General features: G+C 40.2%; 2 protein-coding genes across 6 annotated transcripts in view; one reads left to right on the forward strand and one right to left on the reverse strand.

The window, feature by feature from the left end:
• Window positions 1-283: 283 nt before the first annotated feature.
• C9H12orf77 (chromosome 9 C12orf77 homolog) lies at window positions 284-2556 on the reverse strand. The gene is given in 4 exon segments (XM_021923225.2): window positions 284-790; window positions 792-967; window positions 1096-1324; window positions 2377-2556. Coding segments are annotated over 4 exon segments (696 nt in total). The 3' UTR covers window positions 284-679.
• Window positions 2557-8369: 5813 nt separating this feature from the next.
• The window catches only part of LOC101019445 (lymphoid-restricted membrane protein), an 85690-nt gene continuing 67869 nt past the window's right edge, over window positions 8370-26190 (forward strand). For all 5 annotated transcript variants that reach the window (XM_021922122.2, XM_031650338.1, XM_031650339.1 and 2 more), the window contains exons 1-7: window positions 8370-9805; window positions 10135-10248; window positions 16601-16781; window positions 20019-20098; window positions 20188-20266; window positions 21979-22137; window positions 25595-25712. In XM_021922122.2, coding sequence (XP_021777814.2) covers window positions 9169-9805; window positions 10135-10248; window positions 16601-16781; window positions 20019-20098; window positions 20188-20266; window positions 21979-22137; window positions 25595-25712 — 1368 coding nt within the window. In that variant the 5' untranslated portion in view covers window positions 8370-9168. The remainder of the gene's footprint in view (window positions 9806-10134; window positions 10249-16600; window positions 16782-20018; window positions 20099-20187; window positions 20267-21978; window positions 22138-25594; window positions 25713-26190) is intronic.

The raw sequence follows: 26190 nt of genomic DNA on the forward strand, positions 1-26190 counted from the left end.
GATCCTCCCACTTCAGCCTCCCAAGCAGCTGGGACTACAGGTGCGTGCCACCATGCGTGGCGAATTTATTTTTTACTATTTTATTTTATTTTATTTGAGACGGAGTTTCACTCTTTTTGCCCAGACTGGAGTGCAATGACTTGGCTCACTGCAACCTCTGCCTTCTGGATTCACGTGATTCTCCTGCCTCAGCCTCCTGAGTAGCTGGGTTTACAGGCATGCGCCATCACGCCCGGCTAATTTTGTATTTTTGGTAGAGATGGGGTTTCTCTATGTTGCCCAGATTGGTCTCAAACTCGTGGGATCAAGCGATCCACCTGCCTGGGCCTCTCAAAGACCTGGGATTACAGGCACGAGCCACTGCACCTGGCCCCTTTCTTCTAATAGTGCCTCTCAACCATATACCTCCCACGTCATTTATATTTGGTTAGACAAAGTGACTCCCTCGGATCAACCAGAGATTAATCCTGGAGCTCCAACACGTATTTAAAACTACTGGCCTGATAGTCTAACAACATTGAAGATTACCTAGAGAGAAGCAGATGTTATTTAAACGAATTTCTTGACCTATTTACATGATAAGATTTAATTTCCTTGAAACGCCATTTTGAAAACTGGGATTGGCATCTGTTACAGGTTCTCTAATTAGTTGCTTTCGGATTACTTGGCAAGTAAAGGACTATGTTGTTATGAACCCTTCCTGCAGTATATAACCGAACATGAATCTCCATCTTGGGTTTCTTTTTGTAAAGTCTGCATCTGACCCCTTTACACTCTTTTCTGTGTTCACTAAACGTGCTCAGGGTTGGAAAAGCTGTTTCAGTAGAGACGGCATATTTCTCACGGCGTTCAGGGGTAGGTACAAGAGTTGCAGACATCCATCGTACGCTGTCCAGCGTCTGCACGTTCCCTTGTTTGCTCCCAGTGGGCAGAGAACCCAGCATTGTGGGTACCTTATTAGAACTGTCAGGAGGTAATATTACATAAGTAATGAAATAACATGTTAATGCAATTCATTACAGGTCCGTTGGAATTTATTGTTCAGGTTATTCCTTTCACTGCTCTGAGAAACATCAGGTATAATAGACTCACCTGAGCAGGAAGTAAGCATGTAATTTATCAGACAGGCGATGTGGTCTAGTGGATCCAGAATTTGAATATTATTTCTGGCTCTGCTGCTGGCTTCCTTTATGACTAGGAGGGAAATATCTCTGGGTGTTGCTAGTTTCAGTATCTGTGGATTGATAAGCAGATCGCAAGCATAGATGTTATAATAGGTTATTTCATGGGAAATTAAACACAGCAAGTCTAATGAGGGAGCAGGTTACTTGGTCATTTCTTTCTAGGTGCTATTTGGTGTTTTAAGAGAACATCTAGTATTGGATAAGTTAAAGGAGTTTCAGAAAGTGCATCATAACAACATGACTGAGAGCTCAGAATGTGCTACATGGTTCTGAGGGTCGTCTGTGTATTACCTCATTTAATCCCTGCAGCACACCCACCTGGTCATTGCATGATATTGATGCAATTTTACAGATGAAGAAACTGAAGCACATATAGCTAAATAATTTGTCCAAGATCACAAAGCTAGTAAGCAGCAGAACTGGGATTTGAACTCAGGTTATTTAAACTCAGAGCCCCAGCTCTTATTCCCCAGTATTTGACTCCCCTTTGCTCTCACCTGGTAATAGAAAAGATGATGACCAGGCCGGGCACAGTGGCTCACACCTGTGATCCCAGCACCTTGGGAGAATGAGGCAGGTAGATCGTTTGAGTTCAGGAGCTTGAGACCAGGCTGGGCAACATAACAAAACCCTGTCTCTACAAAAAATGCAAAAATTAGCTGGCTGTGGTGGCATGCCCCTGTCATCCCACTTACTTGGGAGGCTGAGGTGAGGGAGTGGCTTGAGCTCAGTAGGCAGAGGTTGCAGTGAGCTGAGATCATGCCACTGCACTCAAGCTTGGGCAACAAAGCAAGACTCCATTTCCAAAAAATAAAAATAAAAAAGTATGAGATTTAACTTTTAACTTAAAAATAATTTTCCTTCATCTGATTAGAGAGTATACGCAGGGTGAGATTTAGTGTGTTGTTTTTTGTAGCGACGGGGGTCTCACAATGTTGCCCAGGCTAGTCTTAAACTCCTGGGCTCAAGCGATCCTCCCACCTCAGCCTCCCAAAGTGCTGGGATTACAGGTGAGAGACACTGCACCCGGACTATTTTTCTGTTATTGCTGTGGTGGGGAGCACACCAAAATGGTGCCTGTCATCCTCATCCTTCCTACGCATCTTTCCCGGCACTGCTACTGTGATTAGTATCTTAATTCCAACCTAGGCAGGTGCAGTGCATCAGCACTCTCTTCTTCAGCTTCTTTTACCTCAGCCCAAGCCACTCTATAGAAAAGGGCTCCACCCACATCATCTGACCTGTAGGTCTCCACTCTCTCTCCCCAGTTCTCAGATGGTTCTTGGAGCGCTGGGAAAGTCAAGCGAAAATACGGTGGTGAGTTCTCCCCCACTAAATAATTAGACTTTGGCTGATGCTGGCCTTTAGTCATCGAATGCCAAGAAATTACCGCCCTAACCAGGGAAAAGCAATATCAGACGTAGGCTGTTCTGTTGTCCCTCAACCTCAAAATGCTTGTGGCAAAAGGGACAAACCTCCAATCCGTCTATATTAGGGGTTCAACAGAGTTAACTGAAAACTTGAAACAAATCTGGAAAGAAAAACTCTACAAATAGGGAAAAAAGATGGGTAGCTGAGGATGATAAAGTTAGATTCATTCCCCAGATATGTTGCCATCACCACAGGCAAATCTCAAATTGTTTTCAATGGAGCTTTTGGAAATTTAAATTAGCCCTGTCATTTTCAGGCTCGGTCGTTTGGAATGTGCGTTGGTGAAACGCGGTGATGTAGTTTTATAGACCGTAAGAATCTTGGGGGCACCTGAATTCTTAGAGATTCATGGTAGGTCTTCTGTTCTCTGAGAAGAAAACCAGACTTCATATAACAAGAAGTGAGACAGAAGAACAGTTTTCAGAAGCATGTGTCACTCTGCTATTTTAGGAATTGTTCCAATAAGAGATGTTTATAGTAAGTTTGGTGTGACCCAGCCAAGAAGCTTAATATAACAAGGTGAACTGAATGGTGGGAGGCAAGGCTCTAGTCTATACCAGCTTGCATTTATTAATAATCAGAAAGGTTGCGGATGAAAGACTTGCTGAGCATTTACTAAATCTGGTGCTTGTGGTTTGCAAATCATTTTATTAACAGCTGCTATCATCTATCCTAGAAATGGCAGGAAGAAGTGTTATTATTTTATCACATAAAATAGTCTTCACAAAGAGAATGAAAACAGTTTAATCTGGCAGATCTAAAATTCACTGGTGAAGCAGAAAGCCGTGCTCCGCCCTCCCACTGAGCTCACTAAAGATGGTTTCCTGGGAATGTCTTGGTGAACAGATGTTTCTTCTTAGGTTTTGATGAAGAGTTTAGTGGCATCTAATCATTAGCGAAGGGTTGCTTTGGCAAAAGGAATCTCTTGTCTATCTACACACATAATTAAAATTTTTTACATATATTAAGGATTTTGCATTAATGAACCACCAATAGGATCTCACATAGGTGAGTTATGATGATTGACTAGCTTTCATAATCAAGTTTCGAATGATTTTAAAAATCAGCCTGCCTGATCTAAGGTTTGGAAGTTTAATGTTCAATAACTAACTTTAGTAAAGGGAGGAAACATTTTTTAAGGAAAAAAAACAGTAAGGAAAGATAATTACATTATTAACATAATCTGTTTGGAATTAGAATTTGATTCAGAAAGCTTTCTAGAGAGCCTTTTGAATCACCCTGAAATCTGCCAGTTTTTTCAAGGATGCTGCTTTTGTACCTCTGTATATATCAGACACCTTTCTTTGCAATAAAATGAACTTTCTCAGTGATTGAAGAATACAGATGTTGATAAACACAAATTATGTCATGTTGTTTACATATACATTCCTAAAGAATAAGAAATATTAGACAATATTCATCATACATACATCGTAGATGAACTTATTGAAGTCAGAACAAATGTAGATTTCTATCAGTCCCAAAGAGTATGGATGTCTTAGAGGTTGATGTTGAAGTCTGCAGTTACACCAGTGGTGAAAATCAAATATGTAACGAATAACTTTAGGTAAGAATCAAATCAGACTTGTTTTACAGATGTTGCCATGTGTTAGAGGATTTTACTTGTTACTTTATAGTTTTGGATCAGGCAGATGGTTGAAAAGTGTTGATTCAAGAGCTTTGACTGTATAGAACAAGACAATTGAGGCAATAATAATAATGGGACTCAGAATCTGTAAGCCAAAGCAATGAAGCATAGTTCAATCAAAAGGAGAAATAAAAAAGATTAGCCACATACACAGTATCGATGATCTCTAACATCATTTTACGTTACATTTAGCTCACATGAATCCAAGTGGAAATTCCTATAACAGTTATAGTTCCAATTCTTAATTTTCTGTTTATAACCCTAGAAATAGCAAACAATATGTATAACATTCTGTGCACTGCATATAATAGCCACATAATAGATGTTCCTAAATTTTTCCCTAGCCTCACTCCCAAGCTGGGATAATCTCCTATTTTAGGTTCTCATGGCTCCTGACTATGTAATTATTTATTTGACATTTTTCAGGTTGTCAGATTTAGCTAAAAAAAAAAAAAAAAAAAAAAAATACAAGACACCCAGTAAAATGTGAATTTCCAATAAACAACAAATAATTTTCCAGTATAACTATGTCTTGTGCAACATTTGGGGGCATACTTACACAAAAAAATTAGTCATTGTTTATCTGAGATTAAAATTTTACTGGGCTTCCTAAATTTAACCTGGCAGCTCTAGTGGCTTACTTGTTCATAGCTGTATCTTCCACACACTATAAGTTTTAGGATACTATTTTCCTCATCATTGTATCCCCAGTATTTGCACAGGGCTTAGCACTTAGCAGGAATTCAATCAATATTGGCTGACTGCCTAAAGGAATGGATATTAAAACTACTTTACTGTATTAGGTACATTGGCTCGCAGCAGTAATTCCAGCACTTTGGGAGTCTGGGGTGGGTGGATGACTTTAGCTCAGGAGTTCGAGACCAGCCTGGGCAACATGGTAAACCCCGTCTCTACTAAAATACAAAAGGTTAACTGGGCATGGTGGCACGTGCCTGTGATCCTCGCTATTCAGGAAGCTGAGGTGGGAGGATCACTTGAGCCTGGGAGGTGGAGGTTCCAGTGAGCTGAGATTGTGCTACTGCACTCCAGCCTGGGTGACAGAGGGGGCATCATCTCAAAAAAAAAAAAAAAGTATTTTAATTAAAATATACAAACTGAGCCAGGTGTGGTAATCCCAGCTACTTGGGAGGCTGAGGCAGGAGGATCACTTGAACCTAGGAGTTTGAGGCTGCACTGCACTATGATCACCCCTGTGAATAGCCACGGCACTATAGCCTGGGCAACAGAGACCAATTTCTACAAAATTAAAAATAATTAAAAAAAAAAAAAACATGGAAAATGCAACTGAGGTTCATAGAACTTGAAAGCAAAAGAAGCACTTCTTTCCATTGGGATATCTACAAGTGTACCATCTTTATGTAGTAAATAATCAGCTAAGATCGCTAAGGGGGAAATTCCTTTTAAAAGAGATAGACTCCAAGCAACTGATTCTCCTAGTACAATTCACTTTCAGTTCTTAATTTTCACTTAATGCCTTTTCAAAGGCAGTTAACTGTACAAAGCAAACTGGGCTTGTATTTTTAAGTATTCTGGCAGATTGCAGCTAATCCTTTCTACCAGGATCTAAAATTAAAATAGAGGTTAAGAGGTTTAGACAGAAGAGACAAGAGATATTTCCAAGCTGCATATGGAGAAGATGACACAAATTTTGAAATCTTTATCACCCCATCTTATTTATTAAACTCCCACCATGTTCTGCTCTAATTAGAAGAAGCAAAACAAGTTAATCACATGCAGCTTTGGTAGCTCATGAAGAGCCTTTGTTTTAAGTGCATTCTTTGTAAGGTTTAGCCTTAACCACCAAGCAGGGTTCACTTAGGCAAGTCAGGAAAGTTCAGAAAACAGACAGTAGAAGAAAGCCTGAGCAACATGGCAAAACCCTGTCTCTACTAAAAATACAAAAAGGTGGGCATGGTGGTGCACGCCTGTGGTCCCAGCTACTTGGGAGGCTTAGGTAGGACAATTGCTTGAGCTTGGGGAATTGGAGGTTGTAGTGAGCCATGATTGCACCACGGCACTCCAGCCTCGGTGACAGACCAAGACCCTGTCTCAAAAATAAATAAACGAAAACAGATGGTTAAAGGAGAAAAAATGCCTTGGAAATGCAAGTAGAAACATGTGCCTTATATACTAGGAACATTAATCTAGGTCAGTTACAAATGCCTACAAAGCGAGACTGTTTGTTATGGCTTGAACAGCATACCACGTCATCATTCAGTGACAGGAGTAGACAGGATTTGGGAACCTGAGGTTCCAGTTTTGGGGCCTCTTTTAACCTCATGCCCAACCTGTGTCTAAATTTTCTGGCTCTATAAGGGAAAAACGGTCAACTCACACTGAGAACATTGACAGATACTTAACTACTGTTTTGGTGGGTTTTTTTGTTTGTTTGTTTATTTATTTATTTATTTTTTTGAGACAGAGTCTTGCTCTGTCGCCCAGGCTGGAGTACAGCAGCGCAATCTCAGCTCACTGCAACCTCCACCTCCTCAGTTCAAGCAATTCTCCTGCCTCAGCCTCCTGAGTAGCTAGAATTACAGGCATGTGCCACCACGCTCTGCTAAATTTTGTATTTTTAGTAGAGACGAGGTTTCATCGTGTTGGTCAGGCTGGTCTCGAACTCCTGACCTTGTGATCCGCCCGCCTCAGCCACCCAAAGTGCTGGGATTACAAGTGCGAGTCACTGTGCCCGGCCTTAACTACTGTTTTATAAGGCTCTTTGCTCAACATAGGGAAGTCAGATGTATTCCTGCTAAGTCAGTCAACTGTAGATTTCGAATGCTTTGTATTCAAGGGTGAAGTCTCTTCTGTCATTACTACTGCTGCACTTGTACCTTCCCCCTGGAGCAACTGAGCAGCTCTTATGTATTCAAGGTGGGAAGTTCTCCAGAAAAGGTGGTCCTGAAAGTAGTTGGGAGCCAACAATCACAGCAGCTGGGGGATAAGTCCGTAAGCCTGGTAATTATATACATTATATATAATTGTAGATTATCAGTTGTGCCAACAATAATATATTGAGTATCTAGAAAAAGTAACATCATGGTTTTGAGTACAAGAATTAAAAGGTATTTTTGAGGAAAAGGCATGTATACACATTGGAAATAATCCAAGAATAGAAGACATTTAATTAAATGTATGTTACAATTATAAATCCTAGAAGAGATCAGAAAGAATGGAGTCCATGATTAAAAACTGATTCTAGAATTTCAAGAGAGGAATGTGTTTTAGGGTTCACATTGAGAGATCATTCTTTTTTTTTTTTTTAATGGAGTCTTGCTCTGTCCCCCCGGCTGGAGTACAGTGGCATGACCTCGGCGCACTGCAACCTCTGCCTCCTGGGTTCAAGCAATTCTCCTGCCTCAGCCTCCCAAGTAGCTGGGATTACAGGTGCCTGCCACCATGCCCAGCTAATTTTTGTATTTTTAGTAGAGACAGGGTTTCGCCATGTTGGCCAAGCTGGTTTTGAACTCCTGACCTCAGGTGATTCACTTACCTTAGCCTCCCAAAGTGTTGGGATTACAGGCGTGAGCCACCATGCCCAGCCAAGAGATCATTCTTGAATAGAGGGAAAGGAGAGTATTGTCAGGAAGCAATGTAAAGGTTGAGAGATGGTCATTAACTTAAGTGGTAAAGGATTCTGTTGGTGGAAACTACACTGGCCAGAACTGGTGGTCATCATATTGAAGGAAGATCAAGTCAGATTCAGAGGATTTTAAGTGTTTTCTTCTTCCCAGTAATTCTAGATACCCCTTCCAATTATAGTGCTTTTAAAATTTCTGTATTATTGTTCATTCTCTATTAGGGGATTAAAAAAAAAGATTCATGGAAATTTCTGTTAATGTCCTAAAAAATCATAGTTTTTGAAATCAGTAATTCCATAACTATTCAACTATTCTTTTGTAACTATTCAAACTATTTTAACCATTTTCCTAGAGTATTTAAAAAATATCTATCTAATCTAATCTAATCTATCCATCCAACCCTCTGTTGCCCAGGCTGGAGTACATGTGGTGATACCTTCATGGCTCACTGCAGACTGGACCTCCCATACTCAAGTGACCCTCCCACCCCCACCTCCTGAGTAGCGGGAACTACAGGCACACACCACCACACCCAGCCTGTGTTATTTTAACTCTTACTAGTTTAGGGAAAATTTTGAGTGTATTTCCAAATTTCCGAGTTACTCCAAGAAGTGAGATTATGCTTCTTTTTTTTTAAAGGTCATATATCTTGCTATGCAATAAAACGATGCTGGAGTCAGACATCCTTTGACTCAAATCTTAGAGATGTGACCATTAGCAAATTACTTGGCCTCTTTGAGTCTTAGCTTCTCTTTCTATAAAAGGGGGATATTTCCACACAACTGATAGGGTTTATGTGAAGTTTAGACGTAATACACATAAAACACCTAATATGGGGCATATTAAGTTCTGAATAGAGGGCAACCAGTACAGTACCAATGGTAGGTATTCAAATGAGAGTTGTTAGCATCATTGTCACCTGCCCTATTAAAAACTAAAAAGCAATATGGTTATCTAGGCTCTGGAGCTGGACTGCCTGAGCTGCGGCACTTATTGGGGTGACTTGGGGTGTGTTGCTTATTCTCTTTCTGCCAGAGAATGGAGAAAGTAGAATGTATATCTCAAAAAGTTGTTTTGAGGATGAAATGAGTTGATGGGTATGAAGAGCTTAGTACCATGCCTCGTACTTGATAAATACTTTATATATGTTAGCTGTTATTTTCCTGAAATTTGGGGGCCACAGTTAAATGCGTGGAAAATTTGCTTAGAGCAACTGAACATCTTGTTGTGATCCCTCCAAAGCTGACTTGGAAATAAATCACCTATTGCTAAATTATTGTTAGGAAAATGCCGACGTTTAAATATGTTTATCTACTTTTGCTTACACTTTAGCCCCTTCATCTGTATACTTGGAGGAAAGTCAACAATGGCATCTCCAAGGAAGACAACTGAGAAGCGGCATAACCCAGTGGAAAGCATTTGTAGAAAGATCAGAGCCATCCACAAGAGAGAAGCAACTTCAAATCCAGTTCAGCAGATTATCAAATACCAGTCTAGCAGTTTTGATAGCCCACAGACCAACACCAAGAAAGATTTTGAAGAGGTACTGAGGAAAATGACTGCTGCTTGTGTTCCTACGCCTGACTCTCATTGGTCAAGTTCTGAGGAAGTGGATGCCTTCATTTCATCGCCTCAAATAATATCCCCAAGAACCCCATCCATCTCTCACCTCAGCTCCCCTGAGACTGCAACATACTCTGTTATTCTCACAAGTTCTGAAAACGTCTTAAAGCTGAAGTCACAGAGCAACAAGAATTATACATCTTTGATGTCACAGATCAGAAAAGCAGAGTTTTTCTCTAACAAGGATTTGAATAACTATTGTAGTGAAAATAACGTTAGTACCTTAACACCTGACTTTGATTCCACCTTTGGTCAAAGTTTGAAGTGTTTTGATCCTCAGGATTCAGTGGTAAAAAAATTATCTCTGAATGGACATGGTAAATATTCATCTTTTAATGTTCTTCCAGTAGAGCAATAAGCATATATACTTTTAGAATACCTAAACTAAAAAAAAAAAAAAAAAAAAAAACTACATTATTAAAGTTTGGATGGAATCATCCATCTTTCCCTTTCTGTTTTAACTATGTTTGTTTCCAGAACAAAACAGAACGTCATGATGGGATTACTTAGATATAGGGGAGTATTTCCCTATATCTAAGGGGAAGGCCATTTATTGTGATAGGTTTTCTTTGTTAAACCACAAAAAGGAAAAGTAATCATTATAGCACAGAAAGCATCAGGATTTACAAACTTTTTCTTCTAATAGGATGGAAACAAGAAGCTGATGATAGTAAAGAAGATGTAACATACAGCATCAACAGGGCCTGCAAAGAAGAGGCACTCACCAATATTTTTAATGCATGTGACATAAAACGGAAAGGTAAGCGGAAAATTATCTGTTCAAATGTTTGGTAGGACTCGCCAAGTCATCTGAACTTTCTGTTGTGAGAGAAAGGGAAATGATTCGTGTGTGGGGCTCACTGTCTGTGTCTGCATATGTGATGGATGCCACCTAATTTGGGAATAAGGTTTGCTCTGTAGGGTTTGGTTATTTCGCTATAATTTCCCTGTACCTGTTTTGCATCAGCATATTTTAACAGTGACTTGAATGATTCTTTTTGAGCTTATCAGCTGACTTACCATCTTTATTTATTGAAGCTACTTACATGTCACAGGTGGTGCCCCACAGGAAATATGCTTTTCAAATATGTAAAACCACTATACAAGTTTAACTTAGAATTTTTGGTTAATTTTGGGCTTTCACTTCTGTTTTTCTTTAATTTTTATTTTTGAGATGTGTTTTTTAAAAAATTTCCAGACCTAAAACTACAAAAACCCTAGGAAATACCATTCTGGACATTGGCCTTGGCAAATAATTTATTAATAAGTTCCCAAAAGCAATTGCCACAAAACAAAAATTGACAACTGGGACCTAATTAAAGAACTTCTGGACAGCAAAAGAAACTGTCAACAGAGTAAACAATGTACAGAGAGGGAGAAGATATTCACAAACCATGCATGTGACAAAAGTCTAACATCCAGACTCTATGAGAAACTTAAACAATTCAACAAACAAACAAAAAACATCATTAAAAAGTGGGCAAAGGACATGAACAGACACTTCTCAAAAGAAGACATACATGCAGCCAACAAATATATGAAAAAAATACTCATCATTACTAATTATTAGAGAAATACAAATCAAAACTGCATGAGACACTGTCTCACACCAGTCAGAATGGCTACTATTAAAAAGTCAAAAACCAACAGATGTCGGTGAGGTTATGGAAAAAAGAGAACACTTACACATTGCTGGTGGGAATATAAATTAGTTCAGCAACTGTGGACAGCAGTGTGGAGATTCCTCAAAGAACTTAGAGCTACCATTTGAGCCAGCAATCTGTCTACTGGGTATGTACCCGGAGGAATATAAATCATTCTACCTGAAAGACACATACATTTATATGTTCATCACAGCACTGTTCACAATAGAAAAGACATGGAATCAACCCAAATGCCCATCAACAGAAGACTGGATAAATAAAAAGTGATACCTACACACCACGGAAGCCAAAAAAAAGAAACAAGATCATGGCCTTTGCTGCAACATGAATGCAGCTGGAGGCTATTATCCTAAGCGAACTAATGCAGGAACAGAAAACCAAATACTGCATGTTCTCAATTTTAAGTGGGAGTTAGACATTGTATATACATGGGAACAGTAGATACGGGGACTACTTGAGCAGGGAGGCATGGGTTGAAAAACTACCAATCATGTATTATGCTCAGTACCTGGGTGATGGGATCATTTGTACACTAAACCTCAGCAACACGCAATTCACTCATGTAGCAAACCTGCATATATACCCCCTGAACCTAAAAGTTGAGACAGAAAAAAGAATTCCACAAGTAATTTTAAGTATATAAATGATTCATGCTCATTGTAATAAAATTAATAATATACTGACAAGCAAAAAGAAGGAAAAATATTGGTAATCCTGTTCCCCTGAGTAACCATTGTTAGTGATTTGTTGTATATCTTTCCACAACTCCTGTCAATATGGTTTTGTTTTATTTGAATTCATAATTTTTTTGTTATAGAACATTTTAAACATATACAGAGGTAGAATTATTTGATGAACCCTTATATATGTGTCATAACCAATTATGTCTCATTTCTCACCCTGCTCATTTTCCTCTCCTCTACTCTGGATTATTTTGAGGCAAATCCCAGAGATCACAGTATTTTATCCATAAATATTTCAGTAAAGATAATTCTAAAAGATAATTGACTAATTTTAAACACAACTACAATGCCATTATCATGATTTTAAAAGTCATATACTTTTCTAATATTATCAAAAGTCTTGTTAGTAGTCAAAATTTCTCATTTGTGTGATAGATACATATCCTTTTTTCCTTAAACAGTTTTACTGTTCAAGCCAATATCCAAGAAAGATTTGTTCATTGCAGTTGGTTGTCTGCCTTATCTCTGTTTCGCTTTCCATTTGTTTTTTGTGTTTTGTTGTCTGTTAAAGAAACCCATCCATTGATTGATTGATTGATTGATTGAGACAGAGTGTCCCTGTCTGGAGTGCAGTGGTGTGATCTTGGCTCGCTGCAACCTCTGCCACCCGGGTTCAAGTGATTCTCCTGCCTCAGCCTCTCAAGTAGCTGGGATTTCAGGTGCCCTCCACTACACTCAGCTAATTTTTGTATTTTTAGTAGAAATGCGGTTTCACCATGTTGGCCAGGCTAGTCTCAAACTCCTGACCTCAGGTGATCCACTCACCTCGGCTTCCCAAAGTGTTGGGATGACAGGCGTGAGCCGCTGCACCCAGCCCATTCTTTTATTTCATAGTTTACCACAATCTGAAATTTGGTGATTGTGTATCTGTAGGAACACAACTTGTTTCTCTGTCTCCTATATTTAGAAATATAATCAGATAAAAGTTTGAGGGTTTTTATTTTTTATTTTTTTTGTTTTGTAGGGGGGCAAGAATTCTATTAGGTTGGTACAATTGTGACTGGAGTTTTTACCATTGAAAGTAATGGCAAAAACCACAACTACTTTTGCATCAACCTAAATACATAGATGGTGTTATGTGTTTTCAACAGAAGGCTAACTACTGATGATGAAGGCCTAGACTTATATTTTCATTAGATGTTGCAAATGGTAATATTCTATCATTCCTTCCAAATGTATCACCTGAAATACATCTATAATGAGAAATTCTACTCTGCTTTATCAACTATTTTGCTATACTGGTGTCCTGAAGGAGAGAGGCAGGATAAAAGATTGATTGATTCTCTTTATCTACCAGTTTTAAAAATACTAAATTGAGGCTAGGTGGGGTGTCTCATACCTGTAATCCCAGCAGTTTAGGAGGCCGAGGTGGAGGCTCTGCTTGAGCCCAGGAGTTTGAGACCACTCTGGGAAACATGGTGAAACCATGTCTCTACTAAAAATAGAAAAATTTAGGCTGGGTGCAGTGCTTCAAGCCTGTAATCCCAGCACTTTGGGAGGCCGAGGTGGGCAGATCACTTGAAGCCAGGAATTTGAGACCAGCCTAGTCAACATGGTGAAACCCCATCTCTACTAAAAATATAAAAATTACCCAGGCATGGTGGCACACACTTTTAATCCCAGCTACTAGGGAGGCTGAGGCATAAGAAGCGTTTTAACTCAGCAGGTGGAGGCTGCAGTGAGTTGAGATGGTGCCACTGCACTCCAGCCTGGGAGAAAAAGCCAGACTCCATCTCAAAATAAAAGAAAAATTAGCTGAGCAACATAATTGCTAAAGATAGTTTGAGATATTTTCTTGGTCATCCTTTTTTTGTTTTAAATGATATACTAATGTATTCTCTGGTATGTGTGAGAATGTTTTCAAACTTGTTTTATAATCTGCTTTTTCTCATTTAATAATTTGAGTACCTGTCTTCACATAAAAAAATTTTCTTCATATCCTATACCGTTTTTTGAGGTAACATGTTTAACCAATCCATCTCAGTTGAATATTTTTTTTTTTTCTGCTTTAAAAATTATAATATGCCAGGCATGGTAGCTCATGCCTATAATCCCAGCGATTTTGGAGGCCAAGGCGGGAAGATCACTTGAGGCCAGGAATTCAAGACCAGTCTGGACAACCTAGCAAGGCCCTGTCTCTACAAAAAATATTGTAAAAATTCGCTAGGCATGGTGGCACATGCCTGTAATCCCAGCTACTTGGAAGGCTGAGATGGGAGGATGCCTTGAGCCCAGGAGGCTGAGGCTGCAATGAGCTATGATCATGCCACTACATTCTAGCCTGGGCAACAGAGTGAGACTCTGTCTCAAAAAATCCCAAAACTGTAATAAATATTTTACATATAAAATCACTATATTGAGCATCTGTAGCAAAATATTTGTCTGTACCCTTATTTATTTCTTTAGGATGAGTGGGGCTTATTTGTTCCCAGAGAGCTCCTCTGCTTGGACAGGATTTAAGAAATTAATTCTCTGAAGAAAATAAGAAAGCTTCACTGAAGGGAAATAGGATGTGTATTAGCCAGGGCTCTCCGGTGGGAAGAGATATTTATATTTGTATCTATCAGTTTAATCTAGCTAGCTAAAGAGACTTGTCATAAGGAATTGGGTCATGCGATCATGGGGGCGGACAAGTCCCAAGATATGCAGGGTGTCAGCAAGCCAGAGATTCAGGAGATTCAGTGGTTTAGTCCCATTCCAAGTCCACAGGCCTAAGAACCAGGAGAGCTGCTGGTGTAGTTCCCATCCAAAAGCCACCAGGCTTGAGGCAAGGAAGAGCCAACATTTCAATTCAAGTCTAGAAGCAGAAAAAAAAAAAAAATCAACATCACAGTTTGAAGGTAGGCAGGCAGGAGAGATTCTCTGTTACCTGGGAGAAGGTCAACTTGTTTGTTCTGTTCAGGCCTTCCACTGGTTGGATGAGGCCCACCTGAATTAGGTGGACAATCTGCTTTACTTGGTCTATAGATTTAGATGTTAATGTCATCCAAAAATACCCTCACAGAGACACCCAAAATAATGTATAACCAAATATCTAGGTACCCCGTGGCTCAGGTTAACACACAAAATTAACCATCACAGGAAGCCTTTCTAGTTTTGATATGACAGAGGGCTTAGAGTTTTAGTGGAGGAAAATATGATAAATGGATTATTGCTGGCTTTCCAGCTTGCTTTCCGTTCTTCTACAAATAAAAAATGCAATTCGCTGCTGGGTACGGTGGCTCACACCTGTAATCTCAGCACTTTGGGAGGCCCAAGCAGGTGGATCCCTTAAGTCCAGGAGTTCAAGACCAGCCTGGGCAACATGGCAAAATCCGATCTGTACAATAAATACAAAAATTAACTGGGTGTGGTGGCACATGCCTGTAGTCCCAGCTACTAGGGAGGCTGAGGTGGGAGGATCGCTTAAGCTCAAGAGATTGAGGTTGCAGTGAGCCGGGAGCATTCCAGCTGAGCAACAGAACAAGACCCTGTCTCAAAAAAAAAAAAAAAGTACAGTTCTCTCTCTAAATAACTGTATTAGTCATTTTATTTATCTTTCTTTCTTTCTTTCTTTCTTTTTTTTTTTTTTTGAGACGGAGTCTTGCTCTGTCGCCCAGGCTGGAGTGCAGTGGCGCGATCTCGGCTCACTGCAAGCTCTGCCTCCGGAGGGTTCACGCCATTCTCCTGCCTCAGCCTCCCGAGTAGCTGGGACTACAGGCGCCCGCCACCTCGCCTGGCTAGTTTTTTTGTATTTTTTAGTAGAGACGGGGTTTCACCGTGTTCGCCAGGATGGTCTCGATCTCCTGACCTCGTGATCCGCCCGTCTCGGCCTCCCAAAGTGCTGGGATTACAGGCTTGAGCCACTGCGCCCGGCCTATTTATCTTTCTAATACTGTCACATCTAAATGACATGCTGAAGTTTAAATAACATTAAAGTTATTAATAACTTTGAAGTTATTCAGCCTCCTTTATGAGTATCTCCTCCTTCTAATTATGAGATTTTTTTTTTCTGATGTCATGGTCTATCCTTATTTCCTTAAGGGAAGAACCTTCTCTGTGGCATATGCCTTTTCAAACTTCTACTTAATTTTTCCCTCTCCTTTGCAAGTAGCCAGCCCAAGGCAGGCCTTTGATGGGAGTAAAAGAAAAGTCTTATGTTTAAAAAAGATTGGTGCTTCAATGACTAACATAGTGTGGATGATTTTATTTTCTGAATGTGATAGTAGGGATGACTGTCTAAAAATGCCACCTCCACCCCCTAAAAAGTAGAAATTTTCACTTGAGATTGAAATTTTAACTACAGCAGAGAAAAAACTTCCTTCATTGAATGCTTTTTAAGGAACTGAAAGGAAAAAAATGTAATGTTATTTTGGTCACGTCTCACGAGAAATTATTGATTACGTATATCATCAATATTTAAAGCTCACAGCTCTGTGTGATAGGTATCATCGTCCCCATCTCAGATAAAGAAACAGGTTCAGAGAGGTTAAGTAATGGTCCCAAAGCTACACAGCTGGTAATCTTCAGAGCCAAGATTTGACCTAGGTCCATTAGACTTTAGCCCAAGGCCAGTGTTCTTTACACTGTAACATGCCAGCTCCACAGGACTGCCAGGGTTCTATAGCATGTTTCTAGGATCAGGAGACATAAAAGAGGTACTTCATTTGTTAAAAATATAACTTTCTCCATCTTTCAGAACTGATCTGCTCTTCTTTCTCCAAAGGCTCAGTAGGAGTGGCCAAAATAATTGATTTCCTGAGACAGACAACTGGCCAAAATTCTGAAGACAGTGGCCTTCAGCAGTTGTGGAACATGCTTGATCCTGAGAAGAGAGACCCACATGTGGACCTGGAAACTTTCCAGGCCATGATGAAAGAATGGATGGCTTACTGTGGAAAAAAATGGTAATCAGAGTCCTAGTGGGATGCAGTTTAAGGTTCTATTTTAACAATTGATTATAATTATGCTAATCACTGTTTCCTGCGTTGATGGAAATACTATCATCCAGTGGTTTAGCGTGCATTAGAATCACCTGAATGATGTTAAACCTGATTGCTGGGGCCCCACCACTGTGATTCAGTAGATCCAGGGTGAAGCCTGATAATTTACATTCTAACAAGTTTCCGATGATATTGATGCTGGGAGTGGGCTGGACATGCTTTGGGAACCACTGCTGTCATTCATTTCTTGTGATTAGTGGGGAGCACATGTTATATTCTCACAGAGAATTGAGCTGATACATGAGTCAGGTGAATTATTAATACTCTCAAATCTTCAAATGTATTTAAATTCAATAATAGACTCCTTTTTAAGAGCAGTGGGACTAGTCAGTGAATGTAATTTGGAATCCTAGAATATAGGGAGGCTAAGGGGAAAAAGAAAGAATAGTAGAATTGGAAAAAGAAAAAGGTAAAGGAGGAGAAGAGCATCCATGATCTCAGGTGCCCTTGGCAGATGCTGGAGATGTGTATCTTCTTCCACAGAAAGTGAATTCCTCTTTTTTTTTTTTTTGAGATGGAGTTTCACTCTGTTGCCCAGGCTGGAATACAGTGGTACAATCACTGCTCACTGCAACCGCTGCCTCCTGGGTTCAAGTGATTCTCCCACCACACCCTCCAGAGTAGCTGGAATCACAGGTGTGCGCCACCATGCCTGGCTAATTCATGTATTTTTAGTAGAGATGGGGTTTCACAATGTTGGCCAGGCTGGTCTCGAACTCCTGACCTCAGCTGATCTGCCCACCTTGGCCTCCCAAAGTGCTGGGATTACAGGTGTGAGCCACCTGCTGCACCTGGTCAAGAAGCCTAATTCCTATGCCTCCTATTCAGCCACCAATCTTCACCTATCTGCCGATGCATGCTAGGATTTGCTTGAAGAAAATGTCGACTGGGCACGGTGGCTCACACCTGTAATCCCAGCATTTTGGGAGGCTGAGGAGGGTGGATCAGCTGAGATTGGGAGTTGGAGACCAGCCGGGCCAACATGGTAAAACCCTGTCTCTACTAAAAATACGAAAATTAGCTGGGCATGATGGTGCATGCCTGTGATCCCAATCACTTGGGAGGCTGAGGTGGGAGAATTGCTTGAACCCAGGAGGCGGAGGTTGAAGTGAGCCGAGATTGTGCCACAGCACTCTAGCCTGGGCAACAGAGTGAGACTCCATCTCAAAAAAGAGAAAATGTCAAGCCCAAGGAATGGAAAAACTTACCAGATTTCTGGTAGGATTAGGATGTATAGATAAGAAAATATGACTGAAATGTTGCATGCCATACACAGGTTATTCATGAAGGCAAGATAAAGATATAGAAATAAGTAATGTTAGTGTAATCAAAAACTGCAAACACAGATAATATACCATTTTTACCCATGGGTTTAATGAAGATTTTAAAAAATGACTGTATCCCATGTTGTGGGCTGTGAAAAGGGTGGAGAAATAAGCCCTCCCATATATCACTGGGAGTAGTGCAAGTTGGCATAGCTTTTTTAAAGAGCAATTTAGGAATGTGTATCAGGCCCTTAAAAATATGCAGTCTTGGCCAGGTGTGGTGGCTCATGCTTGTAATCCCAGCACTTTGGAAGGCCAAGGTGGGAGGATCACCTGAGGCCAGGAGTTTCAGACCAGTCTGGGCAACTTAGCAAGATCCTGTCTTACAAGTAATTAAAAAATCAGCCACGTGTGGTGGCATGCGCCTACAGTCCAGGCTACTTGGGAGGCTGAGGAAGGAGGATTGCTTGAGCCCAGGAGTTTGAGGCTGCAGCGAGCTGTGACAGAGCCACTACACTTCAGCCTGGGCAAGAGAGTGAGGCCCTGTCTCCAAAACAAAAACCAAAACCAAAGGCAGCCTCTTTGAGAAGTAATGTAACTTTAAGAAAGATAATTAATTGTAAACACTAATATAGAAGGTAGAAGGTAGTTTATGACAGTGATAAATAAAAGCAATCTAGATATTTAAAAAGAAACAATTGGACAAATTATAGTACTTCCATACACTAGAATACTAGTCATTCAAAGTAATAATATTTGATAAGAGAAATTCATATGTAATTACTTCACATAAATAGGTCATAGATCTGTACATGTAGTATAATCCCATTTTTGGAAGAAATAAAAATATGCATAGGAAAATGTTAGAAAGAATTTATGCCAAAATGATTATTTTTGCATAATGGTTTTAATTTTTTGTTTTCTTATGAATTTAATATTTCTAAAATATGTAGGTTTGTATAATAAAGATATTAATAAGTATAAAACAGCATGAAAAAAGAAAACCATTTTTATAACAAGTATAAAGGAAAAAACATGGGCGGTAGAAATACAGAAGAGCAGAAACTCAGACATGGGGATGGACGTGAACACAGGAAGTCAGAACACTGTGAGTTCTTTCATTCCCCCAACGTGTGACAGATATCTCACAATGACAAACAATGAGATGTAAACATATATTTTTGAATTTTGTGGCTGCTCCAGAGAGGTGCTTAGGTCAAGTAACAAAACTTGAGTTATAAGACTCTGAAAGGAAATGGTTGAAATGTTAATATGTTTATTTTGCAGTTCAAGCTAGAGTGTGTGTGCTGCACACCCTGTACAGAGGGCTTCCCAGATTCCAGAAGTAAAATGCTCGAAGTAAAATTAGTCGAGGTTCTATTTGGTTCTCCATGAGAAAGGGAAAATGTATCCCTGTCAATATATCCCAAAGTATTCGTTGTTCATGTATTTCCTTCTCAATCTCTTAAGCCCCATGATCTTGCAACCTCCACAAATCTCCACTTACCACTCCAACCTATGTCTATTTCCTAATCCACCAAGACCCCACATCTCCTAATCATATGCTGCCTACGTGTTTTCTTTTTCATATTAGCTAAAAGTGTATGGATGGTGGAGGAATGCCTAATGTACCACCTACATTAGAAACAGTTGCACTAGGAACACAAATTCTTTTCTGTCACTCTAAGTACCTAGCATAGGACTGGGCTCCAAATAGTTGTTGAATTAATATGTATTTTTTTAACTCAGAAGGAAATACCTGAAAAGGAAAGTACAGAGCATAAATCTAAAAAAAAAAAAAAAAAAAAAAAAAGAGGACAAAACTGTGGTCAGGCAAAGAATCCTAGCTCACTGGTTTTGTTTTTTTTGGCTACAGGGAAGGAGTGAATCATAGATTAAGCAGCATCATTGATGATTCTGTTTTTGAACAGGATGGCATAAAATCAGATGGAACAAGTATGTATGTGTTTCTTCAGGATTGTTCTGTTTTCTTACGGTTTGGAGAAAATGATTTTCTTTTCATAAAACTCTTGTATGTGTTTCAGTGAAGATGAGCACAGATACAACAGATTCTACGTCGGGGAGCTTCGAGGCTTTGGGAGGAGACACATCTAAGGGAGTCTTGTAAGCCTTACTCTGCTTTCGCAAGTGTTTCAACTTCATTTTTCTTGTTTATATAAATCTATGTATTTCAGTTACGATAAAGTCACTTTGCTCTTTTTTTGCAGTAGAGTTAACATAATTGATTTTAAATTCTTAACTGATTCTAATAACGCCTGCATTACAGTTTCACTAGGAACACAAATTCTCGTGTGACTAGTAATCCCAAAATCACTTGCTCTCTCATGAAGCCCTTCTCCTTCATTAATTTCATGAGCTTCTTGTAGGGAAAAAGTTCCACTTGAAGTAGGGTTATGATATTGACCTTAAGCTCTTTTGGAAATTATTTTAAAGCACTTCTTTAGTAGAATCTTTTAGACATGAATGAGAAAAGCTGTTTCCCATGACATGTGTACGTTTTAGATATTAAGGAGAGTGGTTCTGCCTCTCCCTTATTTTATCTTTGCCACTTCGGGTTTATCCATAAAGAAAAGTGGTGTGGGCTGGGCGCGGTGCCTCATGCCTGTAATCCCAGCACTTTGGGAGGCCGAGGTGGATGGATCACTTGAAGTCAGAAGTTTGAGACCAGCCTGGCCCACATGGTGAAACACCATCTCTACTAAAAATACAAAAATTAGCCAGGCATGGTGGCACGTGCCTGTAATCCCAGCTACTTGAGAGGCTGAGACACGCGAACAGCTTGAACCTGGGAGGTGGAGGTTGCAGTGAGCTGAGATTGTGCCACTGCACTCCAGTCTGGGCGACAGAGCAAGACTCTATCTCAAAAAAAAGAAAAGAAAAGAAAAGAAAAGTGCAGTGGGAACTATGTTCTCACTGAGCTAGGCCCTGGGATAAGATAGCAAAAAAGAAAAGGAGGCCTGGGGTTCCATGAAACACACAGTCCGGACTCTGAAAGGATTTGTGAACTGATGTCATGGCAAATGATGCTCATAAACATTGACAAGTTATACAAAACATTAGGAAAGATGAGTACTGAATTGTGAGCCACAGACTACAATGATAAGACTCTGGGAATTGTTTCCTAGGGAAACCTGCCGAGATTCCTTCACGGAAAGAATATAGGCTGGGCAGGGTGGCTCATGCCTTTAATCCCAGCACTTTGGGAGGCTGAAGAGGGTAGATCACTTGAGGTCAGGAGTTCAAGACCAGCCTGGCCAACATGGTGAAACCCCATCTCTACTAAAAATACAAAAATTAGCCGGGTGTGGTGGCGCACGCCTGTAGTCCCAGCTACTCTGGAGGCTGAGGCAGGAGAATCACTTGAACCTGGGGGGCAGAGGATTGTGCCACTGCACTCCAGCTTGGGCGACAGAGCGAGACTCTGTCCCAAAAAATGAAGAAAAAAAAAAAAAAAGAATATCGTGTCCATTTATTTCAGGATCTCTCATATTCCAGGCAAAAATAGGAACTCTTCAGTTTAGAAGACAGATGTTGAGAGTGAGGGGGAAAAGAATCAACAAAAACTGTGGAAGTTGATTTTACAACTGGCAAATGGTGGCTACTTGGAAATTTTGGGAAACATCTTTGACGCTATTGTAATAAACATCTGAATAACTATTATATCAATCAATTATGTTTATGATGACAGATGAGGGTAAAATTAAAAAAAAAAACTCACCAGAACTTCAAAGTTTGGTTTGTTTAACCATATACCTTATTTTATTAGAAGGCATTAGTGACGTGAAGGTTATTTTCATCTATTATTTCACTTGCAGAGAGGTGTCTGATTTGATTGCCTACGTAGCAGACCTTCATTTCAACAAACAAAAACTTGAAGAAGAAAATAATAAGTTTAAGTTGGCTTTAGAAAACCTGGAAGAAACTAACAGCCAGTTATCAGAGGACTGTACCGAATTGCGCCTTCAGGTAAAAAGGTGAGCCACAGTAGGGTCCGGTGTGCTGGGAACTTTCAGTTCTTTTTTCTTTTTAAAAATACCTTTTACAAATTGAGAGTCACATAGCATAAAATTCACTCTCTTAAAGTATACAATTCAGTGTTTTTAGAGTATATTCTCTGGCTGGGCATGGTGGCTCATGCCTGTAATCCCAGCACTTGGGGAGACTGAGGCAAGTGAATCACTTGAGGTCAGGAGTTTGAGACCAGCCTGGCCAACATGGTGAAACTCCATCTCTACTGAAAATACAAACATTAGCTGGGCATGGTGGCACGATCCTGTAATTCCAGCTATTCCGGAGGCTGAGGCAAGAGAATCGCTTGAACCTGGCAGGCGGAGGTTGCAGTGAGCCAAGACTGTGCCATCGCACTCCAGCTTAGGTGACAGAGCAAGACTCTGTCTCAAAACAAAAAACAAACAAACAAAAATTGAGTATATTCTCAAGGTTGTGCAATCATCACCATTATCCAATGCCAGGATATTTTCATCACTCCAAAAAGAAACTCCATACTTATCAGCAGGTACTCTCCATTTCCTCTCTTCTTAGCCCCTGGCAACCTCTATTCTACTTTCTGTCTCTATAGATTAGCCTATTCTGGGCATTATATATAAATGGAATCATACAATATGTGAACTTTTGTATGTAGCTTATTTCGCTTAGCATAATGTTTTTAAGGTTCATCCATGTTATAGTGTGTATTACTACCTCATTTCTTTTTATGGCTGAATAATATTCAATTGTATAGATATTTCAGATTTTGTTTATCCATTCTTCAGATGATGGACATTTGGGGTGTTTCCACTTTTTGGCTATTAGGAATAATGCTGCCATGAACATTCGTGCATGAGTTTTTGACTGGAAATGTTTCTTTCGTTCTTTTTTTTTGGAGACAGGGTCTCACTTTGTCACCCAGGCTGGAGTACAGCGGCATGATCTCAGCTCACTGCATGCAACCTCCATCTCCTGGGCTCAAGTGCTTTTCCGGCCTCACCCTCCCTCCCCCAAGTAGCTGGGACTACTGGCACGTGCACCATGCCTGGCTAATTTTTGTGTTTTTGTAGAGACAAGGTCTTGCCATGTTGCCCAGGTTGGTCTTGAATGCCTGGTCTCAAGTAATCTGCTCACCTCGTCCTCCCAAAGTGCTGGGATTATAGGAGTGAGCCTCCATGCCCAGTCATATGTTTCACTAAAGCATTCTCATCCTCAGAATCTTTGACCTTGTCTAGTCCAGTCTCCAAACTAATCTTTAAAAAAGTTGTTTACCTCAAGTCCTCTTCATTTCACAATGGCTTATTTATTATTTAATGGAAATATAAAAATTCAAAGTTTCTTTAACAAAACTGCTTTGAATGAATGTGTTGGTCAGGATTTTTGGTTGGAAGCACTGGAATCTAACTCTGGTTAAATAAGCAGTCAAGAAAGATATCTGAAAGGAATTAAGTAACTTACATAATGGACAGAAAGGCTGGAGAATCCAGATGGGCAATCAGAACGCCACTGTCTACAAAATTAAGCCATGTGTCTTTCTCTTTTCTCCTTCCCCTAATCCTTTCTGAAGAGTGTCTGTTTCCTTTGGGTTCCCGCAACCTAGTTTTGATACTGTCTAGTTGTCCCGTCATAGTGTAATTTGTTTTCTGTATTAAATGTTTAGGCAGGAGAGTTCCCTTGACCCCCTTGTGGGACTTGTTTGCACAGCTGCTACGCTCCAAACCCTTGAAGGAGGGGGAGCATGCAGGTGAGCAGGTGTAGGAGCTGGCGTGAGTGCCTTTGGGTGCCAGCAGGCACAAACCCTGTACCAGCCTGTGGCAGCATCTAGGGGTTGCCCACAACCTCTGGAGCCCCAGAGGGCATGTGTTACAAGTAATACTCTTTTAGCATTTGCCGTCCATGGACAGCTAAGAGTTAAACTAGCTCAGTGGAGGATCAAGGTGACAGCCTTTTTCATCCTGCCCTCTTGGTACCTGGGTTCTTGTCCAACATCCAGGAAGAATCAGGGCACACAGACTTGAAGGATGGTGAACGTGGAGATTGTATCGAGTGGTGGATGTGGTTCTCAGCAGGATGGGGAGCTGGAAAGGGGATGGCCTGGAAAGATAATCTTCCCCTGGAGTTTAGCTGTCCCAGCCAAACTCCTGCCCGACAGTCCCTGGCCAAACTCCTCTCTGACCTTAGTCTCTGATGTCCAACTGCCTCTCCTCCTCTTGACATTCAGAGCTTCTTCTCTTTTCTCCTTCTATTTCATGCTGCTCTGCTCCTCTGCCAGTGGAGCTTGGAGTTTTTATGGGTACAGGATGGGGGCGTGGTGGGCCAAAAGGCAACATTCAGGTGGGAAAACGGGGATGCAAAGTTCTCATTTAGGGCCATGGGTCCGGGCTTGAGGATGGAGCCCTTGCCAGGGACCCTGCCCTTTTCTACCTAGTATTTCCCTGCCTCCTGTTTATATCACTGTAACCTCCTTGATGGGAGGAACTATGTCATATTCATCCTGTTTAGCCTAGTGCTTAGTAGAATATCTACTGTAGAACAGCACTACCTTCCTTCCAGTTGCCTACAAGCCAGAAACCCTTATCTCTTTTGATTCTTATCATACTGTATTGTCATTATGATTGTCTATTTACTCCACTAGGCTAGAAACTCCAGATGAGTAGAGTTCTCTGGATTCAGTCATTCTTCCCTTCTTTGATGCCTAGCTCAGTGCCTGGGACAGGTTCAGCCCTCAATTAGTATTTGTTAAATGATCAATGTAATTTCTTAGGAAAAAAAGTATATCTTCTTTGAAGCCTTTGTTCCTAAGGGAACAGTCTATAATCTAGTGGGAGCTGCAAATAGGTAATTTCATGATATGGATTACCATAATTCATTTAATCAGTTTCCTGTTGGTGGATGTTTAGGTTTTTTTCCAATGCTTTGTTATAATCAACAGTATGATAAACTTCTTTATAGGATATGTCATATAGAGACTTGGTAATTATTTATTTGTTTAGTTGTCATATCTCTCCATAGTATGTAAGCTTTATAAGGCCAAGGACCATGTCCCTTTGTTCACCATTGTAGCCTGCATTGTAGAGCACCGAGAACATGGTATTATTCAATAAATATTTGTGGAACAGCATTAACTAACATTACGTCTTAGTAGGGGGAAGAACCAGGTGATTCAGCCAGTGATGAATTTCAAAGGGATCCTCTAAATCTTTAGCTTCAGGAATACATTTGTCTGTTTTCCCCCTAGTCTCCATTCCCCACTCCCCACTTTCTCCAAATTCCTTCCTTTTCCAAGGACTGAAAGATCATGGGTATATTTTTACTATTGTGGGCATCTGGTTTAAGCCTTCAGTGGTTTTCAACTTGGGTCCAAAATAGTCCTTGGCTGTTCTTAGTGTCTTTGACGGTTATATTTGAGGTTTTGCTCATGGCCTTCTCCCCCCACCCCCACAGTGCCCACCAAGCTATTATGAGAACAAATCTGTTAAAAGAAGAACTGGAGGAACTGAAACTTAGTATGAATGCTTCAGAAGAGCAGAAGAGCATGATTGTAGCCCAGAGCAAACAATTAGTAAGTCATCTATTATAGTACTTTGAATTTGGCATATAATTTACATAACTGAAATATACAAGAGGACTTATCTGGTGGAACATCAGAAGTCAATAGGCTGATGAATGAATTGGTAATACTTTAGAAAAGTAAAGGCAGGTAGGATTTTTTTAAATCTGTGCTTTTCTTTTCTTTCTTTTCTTTTCTTTCTTCTTTCTTCTTTCTTCTTTCTTTTTCTTTCTTTTCTTTTCTTTTTTTTTTTTTTTTTGAGACAGGATCTTGCTCTGTTGCCCAGGCTGGAGTGCAGTGGCAGGATCATGGTTCACTCCAGCCTCGACCTCCCAAGCTCAAGGGATCCTCCTGCTTCAGCTTCCAAAGTGTTGGGATTATAGGCGTGAGCCACTGTGCTTGGCCTCCTTTTCAATCAAGATTTAAATTTTTTACATGTTTCTCAGTCACATTCACAATAGTTTGTGAAAATCCAGAAAATATTTGGAAT

The sequence above is a fragment of the Papio anubis genome, chromosome 9, assembly GCF_008728515.1.
Source record: "Papio anubis isolate 15944 chromosome 9, Panubis1.0, whole genome shotgun sequence".
Taxonomy (NCBI): Eukaryota; Metazoa; Chordata; class Mammalia; order Primates; family Cercopithecidae; genus Papio; species Papio anubis.